General features: G+C 41.9%; 2 protein-coding genes across 14 annotated transcripts in view; both read right to left on the bottom strand.

Moving 5' to 3' along the window:
* The window catches only part of arhgef28a (Rho guanine nucleotide exchange factor (GEF) 28a), a 26,497-nt gene extending 18,826 nt beyond the window's left edge, over nt 1–7,671 (bottom strand). For 4 of the 11 annotated variants that reach the window (XM_061699008.1, XM_061699017.1, XM_061699016.1 and 1 more), the window contains exons 1-3: nt 6,034–6,065; nt 3,769–3,953; nt 431–656 (exon numbers count right to left, since the gene is read on the bottom strand). In XM_061699008.1, coding sequence (XP_061554992.1) covers nt 431–656; nt 3,769–3,953; nt 6,034–6,035 — 413 coding nt within the window. In that variant the 5' untranslated portion in view covers nt 6,036–6,065. Of the gene's footprint in view, nt 1–430; nt 657–2,362; nt 2,416–3,768; nt 5,567–6,033 lie in introns of those variants that run through there. The other 7 variants (XM_061699013.1, XM_061699012.1, XM_061699010.1 and 4 more) reach the window with 7 other exon arrangements.
* Nucleotides 7,672–8,861: 1,190 nt separating this feature from the next.
* Nucleotides 8,862–14,529, bottom strand: LOC133413929 (transcription factor 7-like 1-C). Of its 3 annotated transcripts, none has more exons than XM_061698862.1 (9): nt 14,387–14,529; nt 13,167–13,566; nt 12,781–12,861; nt 12,419–12,480; nt 12,255–12,341; nt 12,031–12,178; nt 10,844–10,975; nt 10,714–10,765; nt 8,862–9,212 (listed from the first exon to the last, which is right to left on the bottom strand). In XM_061698862.1, the coding sequence occupies exons 2-9, from the start codon at nt 13,524–13,526 to the stop codon at nt 8,908–8,910; spliced, it is 1,227 nt and encodes a 408-aa protein (XP_061554846.1). In that variant the 5' UTR covers nt 13,527–13,566; nt 14,387–14,529; the 3' UTR covers nt 8,862–8,907. The 3 variants fall into 3 exon arrangements, with proteins under 3 accessions (XP_061554846.1, XP_061554847.1, XP_061554848.1); XM_061698863.1 differs by having other exon boundaries at nt 8,862–9,203; XM_061698864.1 differs by having other exon boundaries at nt 13,167–13,379.
* Between the last annotated feature and the right edge of the window lie 2,988 nt (nt 14,530–17,517).

Genomic DNA, 17,517 nt, shown 5'->3' with positions numbered 1-17,517 from the left:
CCAACTAAATATGTTTTTATTAAAAAACAGTGCTTTCCTTTTCGTAACAGCAAAAAAAAATAAAAAATTAAAATCTAAATTCTAGTGAGCTCAAGAAATTAACAATTAAACATGTAACGCTGCATTCACACCTGACAGAACCATTCACGTGACGTGATTACATAAAGCAGTGCGCTACATTCAAATCTTGCTAGCAGTTTGAAAACTGCATACGTTACCTTTAAGTTAAAAAAAACAATCAACTTTTGAAAGTGACCCATGCGCCTCGAATGTATCACATTTACATTATATTTAATATATGCAATGCTAATCGCATCATACCTAATGTCCATACACCTTCATGTATATCATCATATTTAATGTTCTATACACCTCTACAAACATGACAATTTAGCACAGGGACACATGGCCAGAGTACACACGAACATACCTGAGGCTGCAGCTGTACAAGGGAGGGTCCGTGGCGTGGGCGTCGGGCGCCAACATGGCCGCAGGGGGCCCCTCCGAAGGCGGCGGCGGCGCGTCCGTGGCGGCCAGTAGATGGTCCGAAAAGGTTCCGTCAGTATCGGTGCTGACACTCGTCACGCCACTGATGACGCGCCCAATCCGCACTGCTGTGTGCTGCGTAAAGTGCTCACCTCTGGACTGCATGTGTACTGTTGTTTAAAAAAAAAAAAAAAACACACACGTAGAATCTGTAGATTAGTATGTGATTAACTCCAGAAAGAGGAAGGTTTTGACCCAAGGGAACGCAAACACCCCAAATATGAAGCCCCAGCCAGCAGTCTGTTCGCTTAGCGCGTCATAAAGAAATCAAATACGTGACCAAATGGATGTCGTTCTGACAGAAGGAAGAAAAGGAGCACAGTAGACTCTGAGCTTTCTTGATGAGATTTTCCATGCACATTCATCCAGGATTTCAATATCTAGGAAGGCTGAGGCTGCTTTTTATTGAGAGGAAATCCTGGGCATCGCCGAGGCATTTCCGCTTTCTTGTGCTTGCTTTTGGTGAAATTCTGTCCCTGAATGCGGAATCACATGTTTCGGGTTGACAGGTGGTGGGGGGCGGCGGAGACAAAAACAACACACTTAACGTTGCACTGAGACACTCCGAGGAACAGACGAAAAAGGCTTTGACCAAAGGTAACTCGGCCACATGCCTCAACAAGCAGCCATTTAGCTTAGCATGCCACACGCACTGGAAACAGCGAGATTTTGGCCCAAGGTAACAGCAAACATGAAACCTCAACATGCAGCCAGTTCGTTTAGGTTAGAATAAACACAGAAAACTGCTGGGTTACGTCCCAGGGTAACGCACCCACACTAAATATGGCACCTCAACTCGCAGCCTGCTCCGTAATTAGCACGTCAAGAGAACAGAGTTGACACTGACCAAGGCAACGGCTTAAACATCCCTCCATCCAAATGTGGACAAGCGCCTTTGAAAAGGACTTCACGTCAACTAAAATGTCAAATTTTTGTGAGCCAACAATATGACAGCTTGTAAAACATATGCCCCCGGGCCCCCCCCCTCGTCTTTTTCAGGTGGGTAAGAGAGTAGAACGGGCCATTCCCACCGTGGGGAACAAGTTGGACGCCATTCCTATACAGATTCCAGCCAAAGAGAGATGCCCACAGCTACCTCGGGGTAGATTTTCAAAAATATTTGATTTCAAATATGATGTCTACCCTACTATTGTATCTACTATCTACCGCTTTCCGATTTGCAAAGCAACAAGAGAGAGCGACGGGCCTTGATTCAAGGGAACACAAGCTACATTTTCATTCAAGAGTTTGAACCATAGTTACAACAAGGTCTCTAATTATCGATTGTCAGCTAGCTTAGCAAGCTATAAACACAAAAAAATAGCTTGGCTTTGATCCATCCATGCTAAATAAAAACAATACAGTAAATAGCGATGCTGCGTCTCAAGGTAGGACAACCGCGCTAAATATGAAGCCTCAGCCAGCAACCAATTAGCAAGACATGCTAAACAATTTTATTACAACAAACATGAATCAAAAACCTTCGGACTGAGCTTAAGTGACGATCAGTTAATAAAGAATTACTAAAATAAAATAGCATTTTGCCAACCCAATAAAGATGGACTTATTTTGGAGCTCTGCCCCTCAGTTTGGGAACCCTATTCATCGCGCAGTCATCCTTTAAAGTCGTGAAGAAGAACATAAAGTTACCGCATGAAGAAGCTGGAATGCCTTCTTCATCATCCACAGAGAGGAAAAGCTGTTCTTTAAAAATCTTACAGAAACAAAAAAAAACCAAACAAACAAACAAACAAACAAAATCACTTCTGGAAGTTTTGTTAAGTTGTGGATTTAAGACAACAAGAAGAAATTCAACCTTTGAAGCTTCCGCCAGCCTGTTGTCTTCTACTCGCAGCTCCTCGCTAACGCCTGTGCAAAATAAATAAATACATAAATATTTTACCTGAGAGCAGATACACCCTCTTTCTCCTCCCACTGTCTTCCGCAGAGGATACAGTGCAATGGCCGCGGGAAAAGAAACAAGACATCCCCCCCCCCCCCCCACCCCACCCCCACCACCACCACCACCAGTCAGAGAGCAATGGACGTTTGCAGGGCTCCAGACGGGCTGAATGTCAATACCGAGGCACACTTCCTGCTCGGGCTTTACTGGTCAATACCACCATCACCACGGTAACGATTAATAAAAAAAAACAAAAAAAGCAACAACAAAAAACAGAAGCTACAGGTTGTGGGAGACATGCCACACTCGTTTTTTGGACGTAGAGTTGACTTTATTGCCATTTATTGGCTTTACTGTCATTTACGATGACCCAGATTTAAAGTTGTATGACATCACACAAGGATTTATTTTTTCCCCCTCAGTGTTATATTTATTTTTTCAAGATATTAGTAGCAATTTTCAACAAGGGAGTTTGTATTTTTCAGGAATTGTTTTTTTTTTTTTTTTTAGAAAAAAAGTGGTATATTTAGAGGGAAATTTTCATTTATATAATAAAAAGTCCTAATATTTCAAGTTTAAACTACAGTCACATTTTTTTTCTATCTTCTGGATTGATTTGAGAAAAAAAAGTTTTGTTCATTTTTTTTTTTTAAAGAAAAAAAGGAGTCACATTTTCCTGGTTTAACTGTATTCCTGGGGCAAAAACATCCTCATATTACAAAAACAAAGTATTTAAGGAAAAATGTGTTGTGGGGCATTTCTTTTTGAAAAAGGTTGTATTATTTTAAATCTGATTTGTTTAGCGAAAAAACAAATGTACATGTAATATCTGAGAAATCTGTTTTTCATTTTTGGAGAAAAGGGTAGTATCATCTGGAGTTATACTTTTTTTTTTTTAAAGATTGTTTTCACACACACGTTAAAAGTATTTTTTACACTTGTGTTACCACTACAAATTTTAAAGAATCAGATACCGCAGACACATTACAGCTTTGTTGTTAGAGTTTAGATTAAGGTTTTCTGTTTTATACTATTATACAGTTTCCATTTGGATGACAGTTAAGAATGTTGAAAGGTTTTATGATGATTTCTATTCCCATTATTTCCTGCGGGAACAAATTGTTTCCATATCCACACTAATCCTGGAGTGGATGTACTGTTCTGCGGCTTTGTGCGTGTGTTTGTTGCTGTGTGATGCCTTGTTTTGTCGAGGATGTGTCTCAAATGAGGGAACAAACAGGAGAGAGCACGTAACCGACAACGTTAAGTAAACACACTTTCGAGAGCAACTTGACGACGAGCCCCAATTAACTCCTCACCTTTTTCAGGAGGAACGTGTTCAGCGTTGACTCCCTCGGCTCTCAACAACTGGATCTGGAACATAATGTCGATATAAAAAGGACCACTCGAATCAATAAAAAAAAATATATATATATAAAACATTATCGACTCTTTTGACCATGTTGAGGACATCCCGGTCTCCCAGTGTGTCCCGCAGGGGTCCCTGGAACACAAACAACGGTGTTTAGGGACACGCAGAACATGACACCCACCTTGAAATCCACAACGTAAGACTGGATCTAGCGTCTACTGAGCGCTGTTGGCCGGACCTGATAGGATCCGAGTCGTGCGGCACTGTTATTTGTGGTCAGCACTTAGTAGTGTCACGGTTATCAATGTTGTTTTGACGCTGAACAGAAAGATAAGATGCAGGCCTTTCTTAGTCCTGAGCACTGCATTCACTCTTGAGGTTTTGCTTGATAAAATTCACTTCATTTAATTCAAAACATGCCTGAAACTTCTGTCTTGCGCCAGGTCTCTGTTGAAAAAGTGGTTTTTAATCTCAATGAGACCAACCTGGTTGAATAAAGGTTACAAAAAAAATAAATACACAGAGATATTGTCGCTTTATAACGAAAAGCATGTATTTTTTTTCTGGTCTTACTGTATAATCTTATTATCGGTCTTGCTTCCAGTCTTACTATGGTTTTACTAGAGTCCTACAACTGATCTTACAATACAGTCTTACAACCGGTCTTACCGTGGTCTTGCTACCACCTCTTAGTACCTGTCTTGCCATGGTGTTATTACCAGCAGGTCTTAAGAGTTATTTTTATAGTTTTTCTTTAAAACAAAAATGTGTTGTTTTTATGTTTGGATAAAAAATAAACACCTGCAAAATTTTGAGATAAATGCTTTCGAATTTTTGCCACCGGAACCTAAATGGAAACAATAAACCTCTACAATAAAAAAAAAAGGTCTGCCCATTTGTAATATACATCCATCTCCATCAAGCGCACATGACAAACAAACAAACGCAATCTTTAACCCTAACTGGATCATCGCTGCCCTGGGGAAGGTCAGTCTGGCAATCTCTGGCTTTATGGCACTACAAAACCTGATCCTGTAACAATGAAATATTCAGCAGCTTACGCTTGCATCGCATGCGTCCCATATGGTCAGTGTCACGTTGGACAGCCTGCGGGAATAATAAAGGTTTGACACTTGTAGCCTCGCTCAGATAGGACACAATGCCCGTCGTCTGACAGCACGGTGACTCTAGCACCTTCGCGTGTGTTTGTCTTTTCAGCAGGCGAACAAAACAAGCGAGCACGTGCTGCCTACGGTCGCCGGGGAAACGGCAAATCGGCGGCTCTCGGGCCGCCCGTCATCCCCCCGGGAGCTACGCATGCGGTGATGTCAGCAAAGAAACAAAAACATCTCAGATAACAGACGCTTCTCTTTGACAGGTCTCTCTCAGATTTTACCATTAGTCTTATTTTGGTCTTCTTACGGGTCTTACTTTGATCGTACGATGGTGTCCTTCCAAGGTGCTCTTACAACCAGTCTGAGGTCTTGTTCCAGGGTTTACAATGGGGTCTTACTGCGATTCATACAATTACAACCTGACTTACTATAGTCTTTTTCCGGTTGTACTTCCAGTCTTGCTTTGGTCTTCTTACAGTGGCCTTACTGCCCATCTATACTCATATTTCGTGCGTGCGTGTCAGCCGGTAACGGTTCACGTCTGGTTCTCGCGCGCTCCACCAAATTGGCGACACAGCCAAAACAAGCAGACACATCGGCTTACCCAGAAATCTGGCAACGGTCTGGTCAAGCGGCCCACCCACGCGACCACCCCGAGACCCTTATACGCAAATTGCCTCCCTCGGGACGAGAACTTTCTGGTTTGGGTTTTGCTAGCAACAAGCAGCATGAAGTGTGAACGCATTTGACATTTTTCAGTATTTGCCATAACGGTTGGTTACCGTTTGCTTATTTTTTACCCCCATACTTAATTTTACCGGACACCTTTACAAGATACAAAAGCTATTTAGGGAATTTCACCTCCACTGTCCAGTATCCAGGACTTTATTTCACTGTCACACTGGTTGAAATTTTGGCTAAAAAGTTATCAAATCCATTTCCAAACACTGAATCGTTTCAGATCGTATCGTTCTACATGAACCAATCTCATCCTTGAATCGAATCGCCAATCACAAATCGTGATATGAATCGAATCGCTGCCAAAATGTATCGCTCCGACCTTACTAATATGCTTAGGAAAGGAGTGCGGTACTTACATGTAAAGGCACCTTGTTTCTGGTCGCCTCCATTTTAACCCGGAAGGAGGGAGAGAGGATAATGACTAAAATGAAAACAAAAGATCACTTCAAATGTGTTCAATTGAAGAGGAAGTTGATAGTGTCATGACACATTACATACACTGAAGCCCCATGACACTTTTCTTCTAAAGATACACCAGCGTGTCATCGAGGGATCATCGTCACAGCTGGGACTTTTTTTTTTTTTTTTTCTTCCTGTAATTAGACTTCCCTCTATAATGACACCATGATTCTCGTGTGTTGTACGTGGGCTTGGATTACAGGAAGTGAGACCTCACAGTGCAGTTCCAATGCATGCATGGTCCACCATGTTATGGCTCCAAGGATCACACAAACTGCTTCTTGTGACTGAATGTTCAATATCAGGGTTCTTTTTGTGTTGATTTGTGAGTTTTCTTGACATTTGCTTTATTTTAAGGTGATTGCTTCAACCTATAAAAGAGTATTAATAAAATATTTACGGATACGCAAAACCCTCACCAAGGCCTTAAATACGAGGTGCGAGTCGTCGTGGTTTGCTGAATGTTGGTTTTCTCTCAACAACGACGATTATTTGCTAGGTGAGCGGCGGAGATGCTAACACTCTCCGATTTTTCCCAGATGGAAAGTAGCACCAATTTCGACAATATTAACATCTAATTGATCTTTCGGGTTTCACAATAACATTGTGCCATTTTCCCCCTATACTGTATCATCATGAATTTCGTTACCATGAGAGTTCCTAAAAAATAATATTGCTATTTAATCCTGAAGTCACCTCGCATTTTGGGGAAATTGTCACTAACTCGTGTCACAAGGACTAATTTAACTAGCTAGCTAACAAACAAACAATGAGCTAAAACTATTAGCAAACTACAACTAGATAACTTACATAGCTAAATAACGTTTGGCATGATATCTGTGTTAAAGAGGCTACTCCATTACACTCGTGTTGAAAAATGCAAACAAAAAATTAACGAGTGAGCTTTAAAACAAATAAAAAGAACATTTTCTTAAAAAATTAACTCCGAGCTCACTAGGCTCCATAATGAACAAGACATGAAGAAAATGACTTTTTTTTGCAGGTTATCTGTGTGAAAAAGGTTACGCCATTACACATGTGTTAGCAAACAAAAAATGGAAAATGTATCTTCATATTTTGGCAGCTGTCTTATTGATGGTTTAACGCACATCACTAGTGCCTCAGTATGAGTTTAACTAACACAATTGTAAATTCATATAAACGTAAATGCAAATATCAGACGACACCACTTCAAACACAACTATAAATTACACGTATGGTGCAAATTAACATGTGAAGTAACAAAAGCTGCTGTGATAGTAGACAAACAGTAAATGGACGCTTTCAAAACAAAACCACTTTACCTTTTCACAACGATGTACATGAAGGCACCGGCTGTCCAAGCAGCGAACACAGCCAAAGTAAAAAACGAGTACTTAAACGCAGCACGACCATCTTTGTGAATCATTACCTGCTGTCGCTGGCGCTCGCGTGGTTGGCCACTTGTATCCCACTTTTTTGGAAGTTTTTTTTTTTTTTTTTGTCTGTTTGTCTTACACGACGAGTCTCTCTCTGCTGTATCCGCGTCGTCAGCTCGTTTTTGCAGGTGAGAGGAGAGCGGCTCCTCCTCTTCCTCCACTCCGTTATGTAAACATAATTTGGCCACTAGATGGCGCCTTCTAATCATAATCATCATCATCATCATGTGATGTCAAAAATACAACACAGCACTTGCACCTAATATAAATGCTAAAAAATGTATGCATTTAAAAATGCATGACAACCAATGGCAATAGGCCCAAATAAGTTCATATTAAGTCAACATTAACATTGGGGAGGAGGGAGGGGGGGCGGAGGGAGAATACATTGTGGCCACAATATAGATATTACATGCACATAAAATGCAAATTGAAAAAAAAAGTATTTTGTGGCCATAATACACTAATTTTAGCTGAAAAATTGGGACATTTTGAGATTTAAAGTTTCTAATAGGCGGCACGGTGGCCGACTGGTTAGAGCGTCAGCCTCATAGTTCTGAGGACCTGGGTTCAATCCCCGGCCCCGCCTGGGTGGAGTTTGCATGTTCTCCCCGTGCCTGCGTGGGTTTTCTCCGGGCACTCCGGTTTCCTCCCACATCCCAAAAACATGCATAAATTGGAGACTCTAAATTGCCCGTAGGTGTGACTGTGAGTGCGAATGGTTGTTTGTTTCTATGTGCCCTGCAATTGGCTGGCAACCAGTTCAGGGTGTACCCCGCCTCCTGCCCAATGACAGCTGGGATAGGCTCCAGCACGCCCGCGACCCTCGTGAGGAGAAGCGGCTCAGAAAATGGATGGATGGAAGTTTCAAATATTGCACTTCACTCGGCAAAGCAAGTTTTGCCGAATGAAACTCATCAACTCACTTCAACAGAGTTCCTTGGTTGGTGCGAAGGAACTCTGCCACTAAATGGTAGCAAAACCACTACTTTTATCCAAATGAAGCGCCGTAATTCCCTTCAACATGGTTTCGTGGAACCGAGACGCCGCAAGATAGCGGTACTCTTGTCAAAATGAAGCTCTACCATTAACTTCAACGTACTTCCTTTGTACCAAGATGAACCAAATTAATACTTTTATTGCCTTGGCAACAGCAAATAAGGGAGGATAGGTTTCCCCCCAAAAATGCCCCACCCCCAAAAGAAGTTAATAAATCCAAATGAACCAAAATAAGTGCAAATTGTCTTTTAATGAAATGAGTGAGAAAGAGTAAAAAAAATCATTAACATTTTTATACACTATTTACATACAATACATTACACAAAAGTAAAAGCGCTGACTGTGTGTTTGTGCCTAACAGCATCCGAGCAGGTGTAGCAGCCGAGCGTCCATGCCCTCGATGTCGGACTCGTCGCCCGACTCCGGACACTTGTTGGCATCGGAAGCGGCGGAACACGGCACGGCGGCGCAAGACGCGCCAGCGCACGATGCGGAGGTACACGGCTCGTCGGGGGAGTCGACGCCCTCGGCGGTGATGACGGCTTCCAGCCACGAGGAGAGAGACGAGGACGAGGAGGCAAAGGAGGACGAGTAGGTAGAGGCGGGCGCATCGTCGCCGGTGTTCCAGCCGTCGGCGCCGTGACGCGGCGCTGCGGAAACTGCATGTCAGGAAGTACAGAAATTGCATGTCAATGCTGAAGACCTCATGCTGTGGAATTAATTGAATTGTTGAAATGTAAACTTCAACTTGACATTCATCACATTATAGTCCGCTGGGGAAAAAAATTAAAAATTCTAAGACGCCCTGAATGAGCTGAACGATTCGAAGTAGGACTGGTTTGAATCGGTCGAGAAATGGGAAAGGTGGCAGGGTTTGAACTGATTAGTAGTTGACTACACCGCATCGAAGTTTAACGCTTTAAGTCGACTAATAACTCGTCTCGTGTTTTTCGCATCTAGTTCTCCAATTTGCCAATTTACAGTCGCCCGTCTGCTGCCGTCACCAGACGATAGGCTCTGTAGTGCAGCGTAATATCCGGTGGATGAGATTAGTCGTTAGCCTCGCTAGTTTCAGCTATTCCGATCTTGAAATTCATACGAGCGGTACCTTGGGACTGACACGAACGAAACGAGGGAAGCGGCGCTAGTGACACGCCATCTTCGTCATTAAAATATTCTATCTAATCATACCCAGACAACAACTGTGTGCTGACACGAACTTTATTCATCATGCAAGTTGTTTGCCACAACATCGCAACGCTTGCATTGCTTTACGACAACGACAGCGAGGCTTGCGTCGCTTTACGTCGCTGACGTCGTTGGCAGGCTCTAAAATATTAAGCATCACTCACTGTTTTTATTTCATTTGTGCTTTTATTGTATTTGAGGATAGGGCTTGCTACTAGTCTCATTTTGTTATTTTATGTATTCATTTTAATATTTTACCATATTTTTTTTTTGGTAATATTTTCACACGCTTGTAGGCATACGCCCGTATACACTGACGCCAAGATCGTAAAGCGACACGAGTGTCACTTTTAGTGTCGTATAGCGACAAAAGTGTTGCAATGTTGGTTGTATAACACAACTCCTATGAATAAAGTTAGCGTTAGCACACAGTTGGTACATTATTAGATGTAACATTTCGGAGACAAAGATGGCGTTTCACTTTGTGCCGCTGCCCTCGTTCCTCGCCGCCAGTCCCGACCACAATTCGCATCCACCATCAGCTTATTTTGTACTCATAGATCGTTATAGTCCAGCGACGACAGCAGACGCGAGAGTGTAATTTGGCCGTTTGTAAGACGAGATGCCAAAAACGTGATTTCGATACGTCGCGTTCAAGCATTTAACGTCGATGCGGACTTGTGAAGTCGAGCCGGCTCGTTGACTAGTCGACTAATGGGAAGTTGTAGGAATAATTGTAAAATGATTTTTTTTATATGGCAAATGTGGAGTATGGAGTAGAAAAGTGGGAATTTGGGCAATGTGGACAAATATTGATGATGAGGTGAATACTTTGATGTTGTAAGAAAGGAGGATGAAAAATAAGATGCTTAATTTAAAAAAACCAAAAAAACATTGTTTTGTGCTAAATAAACTGGTCTTCAGAATTCATAGAACAAGACATCATTTGCATCCGGCTACAAACTATCTTACCTGCATGTCTGGCGGCTGAGGCGTTGCTGCGCCGCCTCTTCTTCTTGGGGCCCTGCACACACAAAAAACATCTAAGACATCGGAGACACCGGGCCGGTCGTCGCGTTTATTGACGCGAACGTGGACGCACGGTGTTGTTGTTGCTGGCGTTGTTGCCGCTGCTGCTGCTGGAGCCGTCGGAGGACATTTGCTCGTGCACCATCTTCTCCATGTAGGCCTGCTCGTAGTATTTAGCCTGCTGCTCCTTGCTCATTGACGTCCACTGCGAACCCAAAACACTGAAATTAATTTCACCCTGCTGAGTGTCATCACAGTTGCATGTCAAGTAGGCCTGTCACGATAATTACTATATCGTCTTATCGTTGAATAAATAAAATCGACACGAGTTTTTCCGGGGCTCGATACCTTGTGATTGTTTTGCTGAGCCTGGGCGCGGCTCACTCGGTGAGCCGACGGCGGGTTGGGGGGGGGCTGTGTCAGTAGCCGCTAGTGTGCTGGTGGAACGCCGGCGGAGCGGTCTTGGCTCCGTCCAACACACCACAGCTTTGCTCCATGTGCAGCGCGTAGCACACAACAAAGACACTTAAGGGAAAGTTAACTGTTTATTGTGTTCGCTAGCCCGCGATCTAACGAGCTAGCGAGCTAAGGAGCCCAGCAGCTCGCTCCACCGTAGCGACATCGTTTAAAACGTCAGCCCCGCGCTCCGATTTGTTGTGTATGTTACTGGCAAGTTAACTGTTTATTAGGCATAACCTCAGCGGCGCTCGTTATTCTGCCAGTGGTTGACAAAAGCGAACGTATTTGATTGACAGGTGAAGGGCTCGTCTCCAGCCTTCAGCGGACCAATCACACAGTCCTGCAGCTCGAGGGCATAAAAACAACAACAATATTTTCATTGATCATGATGGTTTTTGGGAAAATATATCGTCCTAAAAAATTTGTTATCGTGACAGGCCTATCAGAAATGTGGTAATATTCGTTTTTTTTCGCAGAGGATAAAGAATATACGCCTGTGAGTATTACATCGCGAGCATGTTGAAGCCTCTTTTTTTGAGGAATTGTTCATTGGGAAGTGAGATGCGTTCACTGGCACCATGCAGCGCTCGTATCGCCAATGTTTGCTCACAAGTCAAAGCAAAAAAAATCGACCGAACGACAGCTCGTATCTTGAAAAACGTCTTATGTTGGGAACCCGTCTGTATCTCAAGGCACCACTGAATATGGCCAACTACAGGAGCCGCAAAAAAAAAATCGTCCTGACAAATAAACCCGAATTAATCGATGAAATCTGTTAATCGCCCGGCCCTACAGACTCACCAGCTGAGCTAGCAGCTTGTTGACAGCCACGCTGTCCTTGTGCTGGCTCTTAAACTCCGGGCGCCGTTCCCTCAGGAAGCACATAAAGGCGTTCGGGGGCTTCTTGACGCCAGCCGACTTGCGTCGCCGCTTGCACTTTCTTTTACGGCTAAGGGACCAAAAAGCATGCGTCAAATGTACACAAAGTGTCTTATTGGGATGGGGGGGTGGTGGTGGGGTCTTACCCAGAGGAGCAGGTGGATGTGGCGGGAGGAAGAGGAGGAGGCGTGGCCTGAGAGGTGTCCACTGCCGCGTACAACACTTCCCCGTTCCTATCATGCAAACAGGAAGTGAACATCTCGTAGCGGTGGTGTGAGCGTGTGTGTGCGTTTGTGTGCGTGCAACTCACAACATCCCGACGGCGTGCAGCGTGGTGCCTTCGGGCAGCGGCACCACCGGCAGACTTTTTTTCTGGAGACACAAAAAAGTTGCAGCGATCTCACAAGTCCACCAGATGTCAGCAGCATGAGCCATTTTAAAGCGCTGGTGTAGACTTATTCATGCTGCTACTCTTTTTTTCCCCTAAATTTCAAACAGTTCTTCCGTCTGTCTCTTCATAACATGGGCTGTTGTCAAAATACCCCAAGGATCGATAATTATAACTGTAACTGTTGTTAATAGTCATATTTTGATTAAGGTTAGATAAGATTGACATTTAACTTGTCATTTTTCTGATGGTTGGAGATGTCCAACGTGTTTGCGTGTGTGTACCGGCTGCTGTGGAGCAGTTGGGAAGCTAAAAGACGGCTGGCTGTGGACGACCTGTTGCTGTGGCATCTGGCACGGCAAGTACTGCAGGGAGAGAGAAAGTGTGCATTAATTCGTAATAGCAAACGCTAACACGCATCTCGCTCTCAGACCAAATACAAAATACTGTGGATGCGTGGAGATCCAAATTCCATTTTTGGGACCATTAAAGTCATGCAAAAACATCCAAGGCCAAACACATCTTAATGCGTGGTGACACTTGAGCGCAACTTTAAATGTGTTTTACTTTTTCTTTGGCTTTTTCTGTATGGGATGTCACCAAAATCGGAGGGAAGTGATAAATCCTATTTCTTGGTGTTTTTGTTCACGAGACCTTTGCATCAACTTACCTGGAGACGGAAAGGAGCCCCCGCCTGGCGGCTGAGGTGAATGGGGTGCACGAGGTACGGGTTGAACTGCGGCCCGTACCTCATACTGGGAAGCGGCACTAACTGGGCGTGCGGGACGAACGGCAACCGCTGCGGGAAGCGGGCCAGCTGCGGGTGGCCGTCGAACGAAATCCCGGCGTAGGCGTGAGACGCAGGGGCGTTCGAGGGCGGGTGCTGGTTGGGAGGATGAGGAGAAGGAGGAGGAAGAGAGTTGGTGGGGTCACACATGATGTTGGAGCACAACTCCTGCAGCGTGTCGGCAACATCCTGCCACTCGAGCTCGCCTACGATCTGCTCAAACTCTTCCCTGAGCTTCTCCATCAACGCCCTGGTTTTAGCTGTCCCTAATTCTGTCTTCTTGCTGTTACATACATACAAATTAGATAGATAGATAGATAGATAGATAGATAGATAGATAGATAGATAGATAGATAGATAGATAGATAGATAGATAGATAGATATACTTTATTAATCCACCAGGGAAATTCACTAATAACTAATAATAACATGAACATAAATAACTAAAGCGAAGCAAAGCACATTTATTTATATAGCGAATTTCCTATACAAGGTAACTCAATGTGCTTCATCCGTGTTGTGGATGCAACTACTCGTGTGCGTAATGACAAGAGAGAGAGAGAGAGAGAGAGCGAGAGAGAGAGAGAGAGAGAGAGGGGGGGGGGGACTTTCTGTAGATTACCTTCGTGGCTGTGTTCTTTCATTTTACAGGGACTTTGTGGCGGAGTATCGACTCCATTGAAATTGCTGGAAAACGAAAGCTTGACGTCACATAGACGAGAGACCGGGCGGTAGGTTAAACATGCAAATGCATCGACCTTATTTAACAATCGCCACCAGGGAAATGAAGTGATGTAAACGCTCCAAACGGGAGGCACCGGACATTTTGACATTCACCGCCATTTTGCGAACGGAATAAAAAAAAAAGAGCCGTTAACAGTCTCCCACATGAAGATTTTAACTCTAACTATTAACCGTTTCTCTCCTAGAGTACATAAACGCTTTTGTGATATTTAAAAAAAAAAATGAATTGTTAAAACTTCTGGGGAAAGAAGTGACATATTTAGACGAAGTGTTCAGCTAGCAGTTAGCGAAAACGCGTTACACTTACGGTATATACGGTTGTTTTATTTTTGAATTTTTTTTATAGATAGCAGCTTACCAGTTGGTCCACTAACGATTGGGTGTTTATTAGTCGGTCTGACGTGTTGTCAGTGCTTCAAAACTTGGCCACTCGCTGCAGATATTTGGAGCAAACTGGTCGGAGTTGTCGCTCGATGGACGATCCGTCCGTCCCCCCCGCGAAGCCGGTTGCCATGGTAACCAAGGCTGCGTCACCACCTCACGTGAGCCATCAGAAGTACACTCAGTCATAATGTGCTGGCTGATATGTATGTTTGTCAAGTGCATTAAAATTGTAATGTTAGAATTTTTTTTTTTTTTTATAAAGTCTGTTTCTTTTTTCAGCAGAAATGTTCGGAACCGTTAAACAAAAATGAATGAAAGGCACAGAGTTTTGCGGAAAATCTTCTATTACCGCTCAATCTCATGATTAAACGAAAGGTACCATTTAAACATTTTAAAGGTACAACAAAACGCTGTTTGTCATATATGTTAAAATGATCTATAGGAACTGGCAGTAGAATACTATCAAAATGATCTTTTGTAAAATTTCACAGGTACCATTAATCACGGTACCTGTGAAAAAAGCAACAAGTTAATTGAAAAAGTGTATCCATTCTTTTGTCTCACCCTGTGTATTAAATAAACACTGTAATCCGATATATATATATATATATTTTTTTTTTTAATTCTTAAAGGCATTAAATGCAAAGCTGTTTTTCATATGGAGCAAGTTTAAGACCGCACTCCCTTTTTTCAAGAACGCTCCATGACACAATGATCTACAATGGTAATAAAACTCTACTGCTATTAGGAATGATAATCATAGTGATAAATGCACATCTGGGAAAATGTACTTTCAATTCACGAGGACAGGGTTTAGTAGTTTTCACACATTGTGAGTTTTTGATTTATTCTTCATAAAGTGCCCTGGGTGTGATTTATTTCGTCAACATCAGAGAGGACAGGCATCTATTACATGTAACTCATGTTAGGCGTCATATGTACAAGCTCATTTTTATCGTAATCAATGGCTTATGTTATTGACTATTTTTACCTTGAAAAGAAAATCCAAGGAGTATTTTCTCATGGTAGATGACATTATTTGAAAACAAATAATAATCATACAAATTGGAAATGAGGTAAAATAAATAATACATATGACAGTACAATAAAGCCAGCTGTTTTTATTTGCTGAGGGAGAACGGAAGCCTCTATTTGGAGTGAGGAGATTATTTGTCCCCATTGATTAATTGAGGCATGGCATCTATTATAGCGGAGATGACTATTTGAGGAAATGCAGCAAGAAATATACTGTGTATATGTATATGAAGATACTAGCGTATTACAACAGAAAGTCATCACAGCTGGTAGTACGACCTGGTAATTTATTCCGGTGGAGAAAAAGAAAAAAAAAAAAAAAGAGATGTCGATTTGGGGTGCGGCGCTGAATTTTCGCAAGCAGGCAATGCATACAGGATAGCATCATTTGTAATGTACTTTGAAGTTATCGATGTACGACACGGACCATATGCGTGTCCTTCACCAAGTTTTGGATGTATGTTCGAGAGGAGGCCATTCATTTGAGGAAATATGGCGACTAAACTGACCTGCGCCACATGCGGGGTTGAATCACGTGACTTTGTTGTTGCTGTTTTAAAATGAGCTTAGCCGAAAAGAAAAAATGAACTTCGCTTTGACATCTAAGTCAGGATTGCTGGGAGCCATGGGGACTCGCCTCCATTTTTATGTTTCCCCCCATACACAAAGCAGGCTGAGCACAAAAGCACACTTGATGCTTTCCAAATGTTTCCTGCGACTCAGCGGGAGTTTTGGCGGCCTTTAAGGACGTCAAACCCGAAACAGGCGGAAGATTGATCACATTTCCAAAGCTAATTCTGCAGATTTTTTTTTTTAATCCTCGTTTGGCGACTCCGAATTGTTTAGTTGAGCGCAGTTCTACTTCAACTCAGATTTATTTATTTATTGCATTTTAATTTTTTTATTTGAGTTTTTATTTACAATATGCATTGCGCCAGGCTGTGGAGTGCTCAGAAAGAAAGTGCCTATAAAATGACAACAACAACAAAAAAATACGTTTGGATTTAATATTGTGCGCATGCAGAAATTAAATAAAACCAAAAATGTAGTTATTGTTATTATTTGCACATGCAGATGAACAAAGAAAGGTACAAGGTACAAATAAAAATATAGTAGTTATTATAAGTACAGACTACGGGCACACATTTTCATAAAAAAAAAATAAAACAATAAATGAAACTAAAAATAGTCATTGTTATCTGTACATGCAGACAGCTAATAACACTTGTATTTAAACAATAAAATGCAAAATGAATAAAAATACAAAAATATACAGTACTTACACAATCCATGCAGACAGCTAGAATAAAAATAAAAATAAAAAGCTACAAGGTACAAAAAAGTAGTTATATGTATGTGGGCTACGGAAGTAATTTTAAAAAATAAACTAAAAAAATAATGACAATAAAAATAGTCATTGTTTTCGGTACATGCAGACGATAATAATAATTACATAAAAAAATAAAATGCAAAATTGATGAAATTGCAAATGAAACAATGTTACTTATATCCATATATATATATATATATATATATATATATATATATATATATATAAATACACATTAAAAGGTAAGAACTACAAAATCCCAAAGTAAGAGATTAGAGAGAGAAAAAATTATATATATATATATATATATATATATATATATATATATATATATATATATATAATATATAGATAGATACAATATATCAGCATTATATTATTCTTATTATTTTAAGTGTGGACGAATCCAAGTTAAAAGAACTTTTGAAAAAATATCATTGGCACACTACAGACATTTTTTTCAATTCTGAGATAAACTATCCCAAGCATGCGCTCCAAGCCAACTAGTTGCTAGTCAGCTGCCAGCTGGTTAGCCGGATTTTTTTCCCCCTGAGACTGCGGAGAACATTTTCTCGTAGGGCTTTTGTTCATTCTTTCCACAGAAAGCGAGCGAAAGCTTACGCAAGCTGTGCCGCCGCCGCCGCCGCTCCTCGAGAGTCTCCGCACACTCCGTGCTCGTCGAGTGCGAGAAGAAACAAGAAAAACAAAAAAAATAAGAATCATCAAATAAAATGACAACA

This window comes from Phycodurus eques, chromosome 15 (assembly GCF_024500275.1).
Source record: "Phycodurus eques isolate BA_2022a chromosome 15, UOR_Pequ_1.1, whole genome shotgun sequence".
Taxonomy (NCBI): domain Eukaryota; kingdom Metazoa; phylum Chordata; class Actinopteri; order Syngnathiformes; family Syngnathidae; genus Phycodurus; species Phycodurus eques.
Note: the sequence above shows the minus strand (reverse complement) of the source record. Positions and strands in the feature narration are given on the sequence as shown.